Here is a 17,683-nt window from a genome sequence, read left to right as displayed (position 1 = left end):
AGCGCAGGCAATACATCAACTTACATAACCCTTTTTGTGATGTGAAGACGCTTTCTGCCCTTTTTAAAATAAGCTGCTCAAGGGGAAATGTTTGAATATTTCAAGATTAGGCTGTCTACATTGTGCTTTTGTACTGCAGCACAAGATACACTTTCCAGTGTTGGTTAGCACAAACAAACTATACTCAATTCTTTGAGGGTGGGGGAGTGGTCATTTAAAATGTTGTTTTTACTTTTCCATCCTCCATATGTTTCATCTGGTGGATGAAAAAGCATGAACAATTGGGCGGAAGAATGCAAATTATAGCACCTTCTTGTCTGTGTTAATTTGTGTTATATTATATTATTATATTAAGTAATATAACATGGACTTAAAGCATTTATTGATGCTGTTCAGCCCATTGCAGTGGAAGGAACGTTTCTTCCACTTCAGTGGACAGAACGCTTAATGTTCTAGTCCATATTTTGAGCAGTGTTACTTCATGTTGATGCTCTATATATGGTACTTTTCCATTACAGTTGGTATAATGTGTGTGTGTGTGTGTGTGTGTGTGTGTGTGTGTGTGTGTGTGTGTGTGTGTGTGTGTGTGTGTGTGTGTGTGTGTGTGTGTGTGTGTGTGTGTGTGTGTGTGTGTGTGTGTGTGTGTGTGTGTGTGTGTGTGTGTGTGTGTGTGTGTGTGTGTGTGTTCATGTCTAATCTGTTTCTGACCCTTGCCACAAAGATAGTAATAAATTAGACGGCAGTATCACCATATAAAGATATCTCTCCCTCGGAAATGTACTTAAAGGGGCATTCCACTCATTTTCAACATTTTACTATGTCATTAATATACCTTAGAGCTGTTGTGTGGAAATAATAAAAAAGTCCCCCCGATTCTGTGTTTCCTAGAACTAGAGGTCTGAAAAAAATCATTAACATGGTGAAACACATCTTGATGATGTCATCAAGATGCGTTTCACCATGTTAATGATTGTTTTCATACTTACAGTTCTAGGAAACACATAATGGGGGGACCTTTTATTATTTCCACACAACAGCTCTAAGGTATATTAATGACATAGTAAAATGTTGAAAATGGGTGGTTTTCCCCTTTAAGACTTTCATAAAAGGATTGTTTGTAATCTGATTTGCAGAGTGGCACGGTTAAATCATACCATTTAGTGACAGTATACACAAAAAGCTCATTTCTACTTAGTTTATTTTTATGGCCATGGTCCAAATCATTAGGGTAGGTATTCTGCAGACATAGTGGACTAATTATGTGTCAGCAAATTGTGTAGGGTAGTTCCAAGCCTTGAGCGAAAACTATCATATACCGTCCACTACAAATGATGCAGAATGCACCTCAAAATGTAACAAACCATGTACATTACATTGACCCACATGACCTGAAAACAGCAGATCGACAAGCTCGGCTATTTTCTGTAAAAGCTTTCCCCACAATAACAGAAAACAGACAATACAGTTGAATACACTAGTATAAGCCCCAAGGGGTTCCACTCAACCGCATGGGGTTTAAGTGGATAATGCAAAGGGGCAGTGTTTGGCGGTAAAAAGGGAAGAGGAAAAGTACAACGAAAAACAAACAGGACAGCAGTGCGGGAGACAGTGTACAAATATATGCACCTTCCTCTGTAAATGTTGTTTTTCCGTTTATATTTTATAAATTATAATTTTTATAAATTTGTATTTATAATAGAATTATTTTTAATTGTGGAAAATCTTTTGATATATTTTGGTTAAAAGCAAGTACCTTGCTAACTTCACCCAGCATCTAGAAATTTAATTTTCAATCAGGGCAGACGCAATTCTATGATATCAAACGTGTTCCAAACATGTCTGTTGTTTTGCTGACTCGTTCTTTATACAGTATAGAGATTTTATTTGTAGCACAGCCTATATTCACTCAACAATGCAAAAACAAAAACACAATGTCAGTCAAATTGGCTCTTAAATAATGATCTTACCTATAGACTATGCAAGCGGTCTTCTGGCAGGTTGAACAGTGTTTCAGGTCCTGTCCAGTGGTGTGGCATCGCCGACTACAACACAGAATTATAAACATGATCATCAATCATTTCATCATTTGTCTTTTTATCCCCTTTTCTCATATACTGTAAGTAGCCTTAATTGGGAACCAACTGTTCCCAAGCCATGTGGCTCATAGCAGGGCAGGCGCCTATCTCCTGTAGTGGCTTGGTGTATGAGTACATGCCCCAGCCATGATGTACAAGTACATGATGCCCCAGCCATGATGTACATAGATAGATAGATAGATAGATAGATAGATAGAGTTTTTATTAAAGTGTCCTACATCATAAGATGCCCAGCCCGCATGGGCTTACAAGACACTCACAAAATTGTACATATATAATGATACATATACACAAATAGACAGTTACTCATGGATACATCGTTCTCCAACGTAACTGCCATGCCTTCTCTATGAATTTTCCAAAAACAAAAACGTCATTACTGAACAACCAATTTAACATAAAACACTCAGACATCCAAAACAGATCTGGGTTCTTATCCTGAATTTTTTCAAATAAAAAGTTTCTTAAATCATGATATAGTGGACAATAGAAAACAAAATGAAACTCATCCTGTATAACTCCCAGGTCACAAAGAGCACACAGTCGCTGCTCCTCAGGAATGCCAGTATATCTGCCCACCTCAACTGCCAGAGGTAAAGCACCAGATCTTAACTGGGCACAGAGGGACCTCTGTCCTCTTTTTAAAGGTATGGCTCCCCCATATCTTGCAAGCATGATTGAACCCTACAAACCCTCCCGCGCACTCAGATCAGCCAACGCAGGAAAGCTGGAAGTACCCTCACTAAAAACGCCGGGACAACGCTCCACACGTCCCAAACTCTTCTCCCTTCTGGCCCCAAAACTGTGGAATGCACTCCCCGTTGTAATCAGAACTGCAGCATCACTCCCAATCTTCCGCCGTAGTCTGAAGACCCACCTTTTCAGACTCCATCATGGCCCATAGCACTTATCCTACCCCCTTAGATAGCACTTTTAGACTTGGATAGCATTTGAAACAGACTTATAGCATGTCATGTAGACAGCACAATAATTGCATTGTATTGTATTGTATGTAGTCATAGCACATCATAGTACATATGTATAGCATAGTATAGTATATATGTATAGTTTATATGTATAGTGTCATTATATAGATATGTTCTAGTTACGTTCTTAGCTTACGCATGTTTCATGATAAATGCATTTTATATATGTGATGTATTCCCATGCTTTTGTTCTTGCCTAATGTAAATCGCTCTGGATTAAGAACGTCTGCTAAATGCCTAAATTGTAAATTAAATGCAACATAAGGTTCAGTAATGTAGTCCTCTTTGAATTGAATATAACTTCTCAATTTAGCTTTTTTCACAATGTCCACCCTCCATTGCTGCTGATGTAACATTGACAGTTTATATTTGACTGTATCAATGTTACAATGAAGGTTATTTAAATAATATATGTTTAAGTCAGAAAGTGAGAAAATTGAGGAGACCTCTCTTATCCACGGATGATTACATATTTTATTCCAATTAACTCGACGAGGTGTACAAGTACACCTCGTGGACTTGACCACGCAAGTTTGTCACAGGGATTTATCCCCAATCCAGCTCTTGATGCTGAATGCCAAGCAGGGAGGCAATGAGTCCCATTTGTATCCCATCTTTGGTATGACCCGGTCGGGGGATTGAACCCCGACCTCCCCATCTTAGGGCGGACACTCTACTGAGTCCACTGAGCTGAGCTGGGTCCCTTCTCATATAATGACATCAATCCAACCTTCTATTGGCAGTAATGAGCACAGTATATCATGGAGCGGTTCAGAGGAGCTAGAAAGAGCTTGTTGGTTAGAAACAGAAATGTGGCCTCAGAGTCACTCACAACTCATTAGCACACAGCCAAGGATAAGAATGATTGACAGACACATTGCCTTAAATCCCGTTATTTGGGCCAGAAGAGTTACATAGCCAGAAGAAACTCTCAAAGGCACGTCTTTTTGAAAAGCAATCGGAAGTCTCTCTCTCTCTCTCTATCACGCACGCACGCACGCACGCACGCACGCACGCACGCACGCACGCAAACAGAGCGTTTATCACAAGTTAGATTACAGTAATCTATCTATAATAATTGCTATATTACATGGCCATTAAGTGTTTCACTCTGTGCAGCAGCTAAGGTGATCATAGTAGAGTATACCAGCTCTCATGGAACATTTTAATTTTGTGTTGTGTTCCATTAAAGTTCATGACCTAATATTTGAGCTGTCTCTGCGGGAACAGGTACTATTCTGACTGGTTGGGTCTGGGTACCTTCGACTCCCGATCCCGACGGCCTTTGCCGTGTGTCATCCCCCCATCTCTCTCCCCATTTCCTGTCAGTCTACTTTCAACCTATCATCATCATCATCATAAAGACAGAAAAAGCCAAAAACAATATAGGAAAAAAAAGAAACATCCTGTTTTCTACGGTACCCAGACCCAGGACCATCCATTATTTTCTTTGCGATTATTCTATAGAATACATTTCTTGTGTTTCAATGAATCAATTAACCACTTAAGTGCACAATAGTGCAAAAATAGTGAAAAAAGCTAGATCAGTTTCTTTTTCACTATTTTGAAAGATTTTAGCATAATAGTGACATCCCGAAATAAGGATTGATCATTAATCGGTTAAATTAAATGATCGATTATCGTGATTTCCCCTGTGATGTGCAGTGCTTTGATGAAATTAGACCAAAGTAAACAACAGGGCCATAAAACCTAATCAGGCAGTGATACATGTAATATACAGTGGCCTTGTCTCAAGTTGTCTGACTGATCACATAGAACTCACAACACATTTAGTTGACTTGACATTTTGACAGCTATACTGTGTAGACTTGTCGTCATAAGGACACCACAACGCATTGGCGATACAATTACCTTTCACAGCTAAACCGTGTTAATCTATTTAAATTGAACATGCTGGTTGCAAGGGAGACATGTATTTATTGTCCTACTGAAGAACATGAACACCTAAAGAAAGCTGAAACGAGGTTACTAATTAATCAAAGGTTGTGGTGGGTGTGTTACAAACCAAAGTTCAGGTGTGGTGTTATGTTAACCAAGTTTCAGGATATAGACCGGTGTCGGGCACAGCCAAGTAGGTGGATAAAATCAGGGACGGATTAACCCCCACAAGGGCCCCTGGGCCGTTCATTTTTGCAGGGCCCCCATAGCGCGCGTGCGTGCGTGCGACATTTTCGTGTTTTTCAGTGTTTTTATCACCTTTTTGACCTAAATTTAACAAAATCAATGGCCAATGAAGGGCCCCAGGAGCCCTTTTCAGGGCGTCAAACCCAGTACCTCACGGTCCAATTTCCCTGAAGGGCCCCTGAGAGCCAAGGGCCCCTGGGCCACGGCCCCACTGAATTTGTCCCTGGATAAAATGATGCCATTGCATGATCTACTCAGTATAGTCTCTTACCCATTGGTACGGGCATGGTACATCTCCAGGTCATGAATAATGTTGAGCAGATTACTGATCTTGTCCTGGTTGGCAGCCAGGCTGGCCTCCACATGCTGTAGCCTCTGCCAGAGGCTTGCCGATGTGCAGGACTGCGGGGACGGGGGCAGCAGTGGGGCTGCTGCAACAGGGTGCGAATGAGACAGGCGGGAGGTTCCCAGGCAGAGGCGGAGGGCTGTTGAACTGGACTGTGGGGGCGGTCTGATTGTTCTATATTTCCCAGCGGAGCTGAGGCGCGAAAGGGCTGCCAAGTGGATCCACGATGCCGGCAACGTGGAACTACTGCTGGGATCTTCAGTTGTGTCCTGCGTATAAAGATCTCCCACTGTGTTTAAAGGGGCCTGTGAAATGTCTGTTGGGAGTTGGACACTTGCATGTGTCTGTGCTGGTGATGACAGGCCTGAATCACAATTTGAGGATTCAAATATTTCCGTGACGGGATTGACATATGTCGGGCTGTTTGCCTGTGACGTGATGAGGGGGCGGGGCTTGCAGTTTGTATGTGCTAAGACAGAAGGTATGGAATCGTGTGCATGTCTCTGTTCTTCTGTGTTGGATTCAAGTTGAATATTTGCATGCTCGGCTGCTGCGCCCAAGGCAAATGGGTCTGTGTTTAAATGTGTCTCCTCTGCTGTTTTGACTTGTGGGTGTGTAGTACTATGTCTATCGTGTGTTGTGTCTGCATGAGCTGGCTGTGGTTTTGCGTCTGCACACCCCGGGAGCGAGGGACTCTGTGACTTTATCAGAGAAATTACCTGTGAGACATTGCCATTTGTATGGTGATTTGACTTGCTCTGAATAAGTGGTTCGGGGAGAGGGTGCACTTTGGCTGTGTTTGTCGCTGAGTTAGTACTGAAAGTCTTGGTTGGAAGGGGTTGAACGGTATATTGCATGATTGTGTGGCTGGTTATGTGTTGATCGGTGGACATTTCAGAATTTCTTCTGATGTGTTGTTGTATGTCTGAGTAAGATGTGTCCAAAAGGACTAGACGTTGGTCATTGTGATTCAGTAATGTGTTATGTGCAAAATTATCATGTTGTTTCTGTGACAGAGTCATCTGTGGCGCACACAGCATACCTGAAGTCGTTGTGGGCTTCTGACGACCGTAAATATCATCATAGATATCAAAGTCATTACAGGGATTAGTTGTGATATCTGTTGTGGTTTGAATTTGACAAGTTGTATATATGTGGTGTGCTTTATCGAGGCTAGGCACTTTTACATTGTGCATTACACCAGTTGATTGATGAGGGGAAGTTGTTTGTGTGAAAAGAATGTTGCTAGAGTTTGCACTCAATGCTGTATATTTAGGGAAGGTAATTGTGGATAGTGATTCTTTAACACTGGGTGGAGTGTTCCTAAGGGGTATAACGTTGTATAGTGTACTAGGAAATGGAGGTCTGCAGCTTGGAGTTGTAATGGTATCTGCCTTGGTGATAAGATTGGTGAGTTTAGGTGGTGGTGTTGTGTTCACAGAATGAGAGGGACTCACTGAGCGTAAAGTATTAGAAGGCTTAGGGCTCAAAGCTAGGTATGGTACCGTTTCAGAGTTGTTAGATTTAGGTGGCTTTAAAGTGCTCAGGGTTTTGTAGGGTGTTATTGCATGAGCAGAGTAGCTTGTACTATTTAGGATTGCAGCATTAATGTTAATGGATGTAGCCTGTAATGTGTAACTGATAGGTTTAGTAGTATTCTTGGTGCTAGTGTGTGCTGTTAAACATGTAGTTGTGCTTTTATTATTAGCTGGGGTCAACATGTCGTCAAATGTAGATGCTGTACATGTATGTGCTACACTAGCAGGGAGGGGACATGCTGTTGAATGCACTGCGCTGTCTAGGAAATAGGGTTTAAGAGGGGGTGACACACTCTCAGCCCTTGTGGCTGTGATGGGTTTCTGAACTGCATCAGTCACTTTAGTGGTGATGGGCGAGTTTGCTGTTTCAAGTGGACAGATTGCTTTGGATTGGTGAGTGGAGTCTGATAGGTTATTCACTTGTGTTGAGATAAGAGATTGTGTTTGTGTTATGCATGTGTCTTGAGAAGTGTTTGAGGATATGTTCATCGTGGATGCATGCTTTGAAAGGATGTGCACAGTTTTCTGGGGCGTGTTGGCTGTTTGAGGAGGTGTGGTTGCATTGTTTGTGTTCGAGGGATCACAGAGGGAGGTCGCATGGGGTGTGTTTTCAGTGTCTGCAGGTCTAGCAGGAGTGGCTGTGTACGAATAAGCCACGTCCGACAGAGTCGTGTGAAGTTGTGTGTTTCCAGGTTTAGGATGAAGAGATGTGCTCCCACAGTGTGACATGTGATATTGTGTTGCAACTGGTGGTGCGGTTGGAGGATGTTTAGGGTGAGTGTTTGTATATGGGAAGTTTGACTTTGTGGCTATGGCCAACTGAGGTGGCATTTTGAATCTTGTCGGTCGGGAAGTCTTTCGGACCTGTGATTGTTTTTCCAGGGAATTCAAGCTGACATCGTCTCGTTTTGTTTCAATAGTAGCTTTAGTGACTGTGATAGTGTTAGTGTGTAAAATGGCTGTGAGGTGCGTGGATGTATGGTGGACTGTATGTGTCTGTAACGGACTAACCAGATGATGCCCAGTGTGTCCAGCGGTAGAATGTACTGGACATGAAGACTCTGGTGTGTTTGTCTGTCTCAACTCTTCATTAGGATTTAAAAGTGTTGCTCTGATAGTTAGGTCAGACCTTCCATCTCTGATTGAAATTGCTTCAGAGTCTTGGAAATTGCCTTGCTTGGCTTCTCTGCGTATATCAGTCAAGAAATGTGGGGTAGCTGAGAATGAAGTGAGCGTTGACTTCAGTTTGGTTCCCTCTGGGCATACACTGATAGTAGCGCTCCTCTCTTCTAGAAGGGTCAGTCCAGCCGCTACATTCTGTCTCCCACCGCATTGGTTGCATATCTTTTGTGGCACTCTCAAAGGTCGGGTGGCAGATAACAGCTGTGCCTGTCCAGACTGCTCCACACAATGACCTTCAAGCCTGAGGTTTGGTTGGTCCATTCCAGAGAGAGAGGTTGCACTCTTTGCAGGCACCGCCTCATCCTTACCGTCAATGCTAATCCCACCAATAGCCTCCGAATCAACCACGCTGCCATTGGTGTAGCGGGCATTAAGTTTCAATTTAGGCCTGGCAGTCACTAGACTCCCAGAAAAGTGCGGATTGGTCTTGATTGCCTTGGCATAACAATAAGTCCCAGCACTCAGATGACATGAGGGCACGTCCTCAGAGGGCTCACCCACAAGCGCTTTGAAAGACACTTCTTTTTTGGTCTTGGCTTCCACACTTCTCTGTTTTAAAATGCTCTCTCTTTCGTTCTTCTTATACTCCTGTAATGTTCCTTCATCTTTTGCACTTTTCTTCATAACACTGGCTGGGGATGTTTGACCAGTACAGTTTTCCGCCTGGGAAGCAGAGGTGTCCGATGGCTGCTGCTGGGCTGGGGTTCGTCTCATTGCTGGTGACGTCTGAACACCGACGCTGCAATGAAGACCCCATGTGAGTGGCAGTGCTCCCCCAGCACGCTCGCTGCCGTATGTCTTCCAACTGCGCACCCCGACCAGGGCAGGAACCCCTAAAACTGGCACCGGGGTCGCCAGGTCAGCAGCCCGTCTCCCCATCTTTGTTCCAACCAACTTGAAATGTCTGACAACCCAAGTGAGCAGGAGCACCTCCTCACCAGTACATTTGTCTAAAGGGAAGAGAGACAGAAGGTTCAGAGTTGTTGAAACGGCGTGAGTCGTTAATAAAAGCTGTTTAAACAATGTGCATAACTATGACTATGGAGATTGGAGAGGGAGCCGCTTTCATGCAGCAGAGATGGATGGATGGATGGATGGATGGATAGTAAGTGATTTTCTATTTCATTATTTTGGTATTAATTGCTGTTTGTGTTTGTTCAATAACATGGGCCTCTCTGTCTCTCCAGCTCTTGTATTGTCAGGTCTGGATACCAATTTTATCCAATCAAGAGGACATACTGTAGAACTCATACAGGATGCACAAGTGAAATTGGAAGTGATGACACAGAAATGAGCGGACAAAATTGGAACGGGAACACTATAGCAAATTGAAGCTGATGAATGGGTACTCTCTCCTGATTAGATGGAATTTGTAACCCACCTGAAAATGTATGTTCTGTTTAGCAAAGAGCTGGAGAGACGGAACACGCCTCTGTTACTGAGCAAACACTCCCAGCAATGATTATTACCAGAATATTCTGTTTAACAAAAAGCTTTTTGTTTAAAAACAAAAGCCCACACCCACACATATTCTATCAAATTATGTATAACATAGTCTATCACCACTGTAAATATATTATCTACCTATGAATGGAGTTAGACAATTAACAGTGGATCCTAAATAGTGGATGTTCATAATATACTGATATACAGTATATGAACAATGTCTGCTGGCTTTACAACAGATATAACATGTTATATGGATATAACAACAGTGAGTACGAGTAAATACCACCACTTGAACCCCAGTATGGCTATTCTGGGGAGAACATTCGCCAAGAATAGCAGATCTACAAGCTCACGCAACCGTTTTGAGCTTGCAGATCGGCTATTTCTGACGAAGAGATGTCAGAATCAGGTTTATTGTCACGTCACAGTTTTACAAGTAAGAAAAGTGGGTGAAATTCGTTTTTGTGCCCACTTTTTTTACTTGTAAAACTGTGACGTGCCAACAAACCTGATTCTGACATCTCTTCGTCAGAAAAGGCCAATCTACATCTACAAGCAATCTACGGTGTGGTGGTTGTAACTCAAGTCCGTTTCACTAAGACTAGAGGGTTTAAAACCACTTAAACCGCATATGGTTGAGCGGAGTCCCTCAGAGTATTTTCAGATTTCTGTTATTGTCGGGAAAGCTTTCGCTGAAAATGGCCGATCGATGTAAGGCCGATCGATGTAAGCGTCGATCTGCTACTTTCAGCGAAAACTTTCCCCGCGATAAGGATGCTGGGGTTTTAAGTGGATAAATCTGTGTCTCAAGACAAATCATTGGGCTGTAAGTAAGAGCGAGTAGTTGTTTTATAACGGCAAGTCTGTATTTCTGTGCTACTATTTCAAACTAGTAGGACACACTGAGCTAGCTTGCTTCTTTGCAGAGTAAAGTCTGCATCGAGCCTAGTTCCTATGCAGCTCTTACCTTCCACAAATTTCAAAATCAACACACAGCTCCTATCTCTCTCTCTCTCTCTCTCTCTCTCTCAGTCTCTCTTGTCTCCCATGGTAACTTGTGCCACAGCAGACTGCCTCCCCCACTGTTCACCTTGGACCAGGGCCTTTATGCCACTGACTTAATTAAGCCCAGCATGCATTTAAGCGAGACGCCAAACACAAAGGTGTCAAGAGTTTTTGTGTGTGTGTGTGTGCGTGTGTGTGTGTGTGTGTGTGTGTGTGTGTGTGTGTGTGTGTGTGTGTGTGTGTGTGTGTGTGTGACTATGTGTGTGACTATGTGTGCGTGTGCGTGCGCTTGCATGCCATTGTGGGTTTCTATTTGTGTATTGTGTAAGGGAGGTCATTTAAATGACGCGTACGAGTTAAAACAAGGACAACATTGTGTGGCCATGAGTGTGTGAGAGAGTGTTTGTGTGTGTGCGAGAGAGTGTGATACAGTCATCTGTATCATCAAAGTGTGTATGTGTGAGTGTGCCTGCGCATTTGTGTGTGTGTGTGTGTGTGTGTGTGTGTGTGTGTGTGTGTGTGTGTGTGTGTGTGTGTGTGTGTGTGTGTGTGTGTGTGTGTGTGTGTGTGTGTGTGTGTGTGTGTGTGTGTGGGCGGGCGGGCGCGTGTGTGCACGCGCGCATTTGTCCATGCATACATGCCTGCTTGTGTTAATTAAGGACATTTTGTGACAAGCCCCCCCCCCCCACCCCCTGCACCACCTCCCCATTGGTCCTCATCAGCTCCAGGCTGTCACAGTCATGTCAACATTACAGGCACATCATTCTGGTCATTTGTACCTGTAGGGATCGTCCCTACTTTGGTTGTCATGGCATTTCATGTTACTTGGGCTCAGTCAACTGAACCATGTCTGTTGGCACTGTCTAACTATAAGTGACAACTCCCCATGCCCGGTCCTCTAATAAACACTAATTAATCCACTGCTAAATGCACCTTTTGTGCATTTTGTGAAATAATTTTGTCCTTGTTTTGGTTTTATAAAATGCTCACAATTCTAACGGCAATGAACCTGCCATTTAACCAACAGAAATGCTACCTATCAGCATACTTATTGAGCATGTTCAGCGGGCTCACCTTACTGTTTGCTTGTACCTATAGATGCAAGATGTCTCTTTTGTCATTGGTTGGATTCCAAGAGTACAGGGGTCCCGGTTTCTCCTCTGTGTCCCGTCTCTTCTCTGCCCTTCTTTTGGTTCTCAAGCTTTCCACAGGAGTGCAGTCTTCATATTTTCAATCCTTTAGCGTGATGCAAACTCAGAGCAATCTGCAGGCAGCATCATTTCTGCTAGGCAAGGTTACACTTCCTGGCAAGTACTTAAAAAAACCTCTGACTCTGAACTAATATGTCCTGTCAGTTAAAGACCAGCGACATGTTCCTGCATGGTCCTTTCTCACTGCACACTAGCAGGGTGGTATACTGTACACTGCCCTCCTCGGCACACACTCTGTCCTACTATCCCATCTCCTTCCTACTGTACCTCGCTCCTCGCTCTCTTCTTTCTGTCACTAGCCCCCAAAATGCACACATACCGCTGGGTGGGAGAGAGAGAGAGAGAGGAGAGAGAGAGAGAGAGAGAGAGAGAGAGAGAGAGAGAGAGAGAGAGAGAGAGAGAGAGCGAGAGAGAGAGAGAGAGAGAGAGAGAGAGAGAGAGAGAGAGAGAGAGAGAGAGAGAGAGATGTTGAGCTATGGAGCTATGGAGGGGGAGAGAGAGAGAGATGGATAGGGAGTGAAAGAGAGAGAGAGAGTTGTTGAGCTATGTAGGGAGGGAGAGAGAGAGAGGAAGTGACTTGCATCAATGGAGTAGGGACTGTGTGTAAATTACCACTTTACCTAAAAAAGGTTAAAGAGCCATATTTTTCCCTGGCTGGGCCAGGGCAAGTGTGGTATTGCACCTTTCATCAAGTGAAAGGGGATGCCACTAAATCTATCCTTATGATGCATATATCTTCCCAGCACATGTTATAAAACAATATTTGTGATAAGAGAAATGATGATAAACATGGAGGTGAAAATGTATAACTATATAAGGTTGGGTCTGGGTATGCATTTACCATGCATTATGATGCATTATAAAACTTCTACGAAATCTTTATAATTATAATAACAACTTAAAAATCACACCTGTGTGAAGTGAGGGGCGCTCTTATCATCGTACATCATAATCTCCATTAATTGTCAATAATCTTTGTGTAGGACAAAAATAGACGATTTGCTCGTCCACATATGACGTAAATTCGCCATTCATTGTCAATGGGAATTTTGTGAGTTTGTGTAAGACGAAAATCTACACTAATAGCTGAATATAGGGGCTAGCTCCCCTCAAAAACTATTGTAAGTGCTGGTGATAATGCATAAAGCTCAGCGGAACAATACACTTTATGCTACAAGCATCATTATAATGCATTATTACACGGCTTGGTTGAATACTTGATTCTGATTGGTCAATCGCCAAATTCTGGATAATGACCGCTCCGCTCTATAACAGACCGATGCCTAATCAAACCCTGGGAGCACCTGCTGTGCCCCACTGATTTACTGCTACGTATTTCCAACATGAACGCCATGTAAACACACACAATGTCATTTACAGCAAAACATTGCTCTCAAAAATGTTTGTGAAAACATTTGAGCGAGGAATAGACGATGCAGTACCCGAAAATGGATTCTATTTGATCAACTCACTTCCTACACAGGAAATGCCTCGTTTTGTTGCGCTTTGGGTCAATTTATTAATGTATGTATTAAAGTAGCCGTGTAATAAGCGGGATAATGTATGGCTCAGTGGCGGAGGTGGTTAAAGCTGCTATAAGCAATAATATGTCAACATTTTAATGACCTTTTTTTTTGTATTCAGACAGCCAGCAATGGGTAGAACGCTCCCCAAAAAATGTAGTCTCTGTGACACATCTAGGGGCCGCAATCTGCATTCAAAGATTTTCCTAGAAGCTTTGTCATTGGTCGATTTGCCTGTCTACTTCCTGATTGGTTAGTCCAGGTTTTTTTCGACCAATGACAAAGCTTCTAGGAACATCTTTGAATGAAGATTGCGCCCCCTAGATGTGTCACAGAGACTACATTTTTTGGGAGCTTTCTACCCATTGCTGGCTGTCTGAAAAAAAAGGAAAAAAAAGTTATAAAAATGTTGACATATTGCTTATAGCAGCTTTAATCAGCCTGAATGTGATTTATCTATAAACATGACCACTCAGCCATACATTATCCCTTACTTATAATGCACTTATAAGGCTTCATAACACTTGTTATAAATGTTTAGAATTATGCATTAAAGGTGTAGTGAACACTTTTAGACCACCTAACAATGGATGCCAAAAAAATGGGTACATTTTCATTGTTGTGTATTTTTATATCAAAAGTCCATAAAAATCAAATTACTTCCTGAAAACGAAAATGTACTGCGTGATGACATGCCGAGGCCCACATCGATAAAAGCCAATAAAAATGAAGCTCACCCGTTTGATTCCCCATATCAGCGCGTCCGTCCAACACTGTCCAACACAGCTGCTACTGATTACAGAAATCCTCCATTTTTATTCCCATTCAAGATAACATCCAGACAGTGTATTACTCGGTTTCAACTTAATCATCGCGCTAAAATATGTATCTGAAAACATTATAGGGTAGAAATAAGCCACATAACAGTAAACTGGTACAGCTGGCCGACTATTTGACTTGTAAACAAACACACTCCATGTGTCCTGCGTATAGCATAGCTACCGTCCCTAGCTACCATCCCATCGCCTGAAGGGATGCGACGCTCTGATTGGTTCAGAAACTTCAGAGCCAGTGTTTCAAGCTGAAACCGTCTGAAACTTCAAAATAAAATGCCCACCATTTCCGTTTCCCTACACCTTTAACAACTTATATGTTATGTCTCGCCCCCCATCGACTTCACATATGTATGCTGTGGGTGTTCTGGGCCCTTCAGCGCCACCAGAGGGCTCCAGAGCACTCCACAGCACCTGTATCCCAGTTACAACCTCCCCACCTGAGCGTCGTCTGCAATCAGCTGATGGGTCTACAAGAGCCAGGCCTGTCTGCAGCTCGGTGCCAGTTCTTCACCAGTCTACCATGGTTGGTAAAGTTAGACAGCCAGACTTAGGTCCTCAGTGCTTAGAGTCATGCCATTGACTCAACCTTCTCTTCTCCTCTCCAGTGTTTCCGGGACCCGAGCTCTGTGGAGCAGCCTACGGATCCTTGCACTCTCTTCACCCCCCATGTTTGTGAATAAAAATGTGGGCATAAAGGGGAGGCGTCCAAAGGCGTCCTGTGGCATGGAATGAGTTAATTAACTCTGCTTTGCCTCTCCTTGCTGTGCATTTGGGTCACACCACATTCGAGTCATAACATTATAACCAGTAAGACGCCTTAAGTTAAAGGCAAGAAGCGACCGCAGGGCTGTGACACTCTACCGGAATAATAATGTCACTTCATTGTGTCAGCACTCAGCACTACAGCGGAGCAGACAGACGGTGAAATCTCTACCGAAGTCCTGATGTCACTCGCTCATCCCCTGGTCCAGGGCCGTCGAAGTTATTTGAAATGATCTCAGCGATATTGTCAGGGAGGTGTCTCTGTGTCGTCACAACAGTCAGTCAGTGATATTTGATAGCGTCTGTTTATAGCGAAATTTGTAATAATTCGACGGCAGTAACATTAGCATTTTCTCTCCGTCAGTTGATTCTTTATATCCATATGAGTCAAACCACCGCGATCATTTGTTTATTTTTGGAACACAGTTCTTATTTGACGCGATATAAAAAAGTTGCGCTGACCTGTTCCCCACCCGTCCTTCCTGTTCTGACATTCAAATCCAGTACAAAATTCATTCCATATGTTGATCTGACTGACCCCCCCATGCCAAAGCGCCAGCGCTCACCCAGCAGTCTGCCGTCACCCAGGCGGATGCGTGCATGCGCTTCTCGCCCCTCAGGGCGTCTTACTGGTTATTATTATTATATTTTGCTTAGGTCGCAATATAATACACTAATACACACTATGAAAAGCTCCATATGTCCGTCTCCATATATGAAGATCACGACACTGACCTGATCAAACCCTGGATACCTATACATTGAGAAGACTGAATCATCACCTAGATCTGCATATATGGAGCCAGCCAGCAACTCTACATCTGACCTCAAACCTCAAACTCTTAGATCTCCATATATGCTGACCTGTTCTGACATCCCAGCTGTTGATCCCTCCCCATCCGTCCTTCCTCTTCGATGTCTCCCTTTTGACTCATACCTGTCCATTCAAACTCGGGTTCGCCCCAAAGTTATTAGTGCAGCCACTAAACTAGAGTTCTCAACAGGCCCGAAACTTCACATTTCTCACCCTACCTGGCCCGAAAACGTCAATAAAAAAAAAAAGTCCATACATGGGCATTCCCAGACCTGTAGTTTCAGTTTCATCCTTTAGGGCGAGGTCGCTTCTCGCCCTTAGGGCGTCTTACTGGGTAGTAATATTAATAATACAAGTCATAATAATAATTATTAATTATAATAATAATAATAACTTCATTATAATTCATAAGAAAAATCACACCTGTGTGAAGTGAGGGGCGCTCTTCAAAAATATGTCATGAAAAGAAAACAGAGCCATGGGTGTGAGGTTGCCTTGATTGTTTGTAGGATATGCCACTGCAGGCAGAAACGGTAACAAACTTACACGTCAGTGATATGATATTCAAGTAGAGGTTTGTGTTGAATAGACACAATGAGATGACTGAGATGAGAAAAAAAGAAAAAGTGAATATGGGTCAGTTGCAGTTCTTAGCAGTGACCTCCAGGGGTCAGAATTGCTGTTAAGAAAAGAAGATACAGGGAGGGGCAGCATTGAAATGATGGTTCCTCTGGGTTCCAACTAGATGGTGCTCTTTCCTCAGACATTCACAGAACATGGGATGTCACAGTTGATACTTCCTTGGATGACTTTTTTTATGTGTACAGTATGTGTTACAATCTCAAAAGGTTAGTCAACCAAACAAAGTGCGGCAGAAAGTTACTCCTTGGTCAACTTTTTGAACAAGTTTAAAGGAAAATGTGAATTGCCGCACGCATAACCTCTGTGCATTCATCTTGTTCAGGATTTAAGTTTTTCTTTAAACTTAGATCTGCCGTTTATTTCCTGGCTTATAAGTACCTTGGTGTCCATTATACCTGGCAAGCCTATGTTGACAGCCTATGCTCCAGGCAACAGCATCGAGTGTATGGCTGATCTGACATTTACATGGTGCGGTAATCTGTCAGTACAGTTCAAATCTAGGCTTTTGCCCATTTGCCGTCTGCCAAGTCCATTCTATCTAAATCACATACCATGCTCAGAGGATGACGATGAAGCAGATGATACTGGCTAATTCATCCCATGTCCTTGACTATGAGCTTTCATCTCCTGGCAGACAATAGAGTAACCATGCGGTGCCGGTGACTAGTGGTGGTTCTAGGTTTTCCATTGCGGGGCAAAGGGGTGTCGAGACGTTTTGGCAGGGTGTGGGGTTAAGTTGTGGGTCTGGGAAAATTGTGTTTCAGGAACGTACTTCCATGCAGCTGGCTTTGTATACTGGCAAAACAACTGCAATGAATCTCGCACAAACGATAAAGCTCAAAGAGAGCCTTATACATGAAATATATACAGCACAGTATATACATATACGTATAACTTAGACAGCCTAGGGACATTCTCTTTTCCATTTGCCTTGTTTCTTTTGATTGATTTAACTGATTGGTCTTACAAATCTGAGCTATGCCAATAACATACTGTAGCCCATTTCCTCCTTCAAAAAGTCACTATAGTTGATGGGTTTAAGGCCTGTATTCCCTTCATTATGTTACAGCTAGACTGTGAGACATGTTTCTTGGATGTGACACCATCTAATCTTCTTGCTGTCTTGCTTGTCTTTTTGGTCATTTCAA

At 43.0% G+C, this 17,683-nt stretch overlaps 1 protein-coding gene across 1 annotated transcript in view; it reads left to right on the top strand.

The window, feature by feature from the left end:
- LOC306927965 (uncharacterized protein) overlaps nucleotides 1-15,060 on the top strand; it is an 81,042-nt gene extending 65,982 nt beyond the window's left edge. Inside the window, exons 4-5 of the mRNA XM_079507863.1 lie at nucleotides 14,695-14,840; nucleotides 14,923-15,060. Coding sequence (XP_079363989.1) covers nucleotides 14,695-14,840; nucleotides 14,923-14,997 — 221 coding nt within the window. The 3' untranslated portion in view covers nucleotides 14,998-15,060. The remainder of the gene's footprint in view (nucleotides 1-14,694; nucleotides 14,841-14,922) is intronic.
- Nucleotides 15,061-17,683: the final 2,623 nt, after the last annotated feature.

The sequence above is a fragment of the Electrona antarctica genome (genome assembly GCF_951216825.1).
Source record: "Electrona antarctica genome assembly, chromosome: 8".
Taxonomy (NCBI): Eukaryota; Metazoa; Chordata; class Actinopteri; order Myctophiformes; family Myctophidae; genus Electrona; species Electrona antarctica.
The sequence above is the reverse complement of the archived record's forward strand: the minus strand, read 5'-3'. Positions and strand labels throughout refer to the sequence as shown.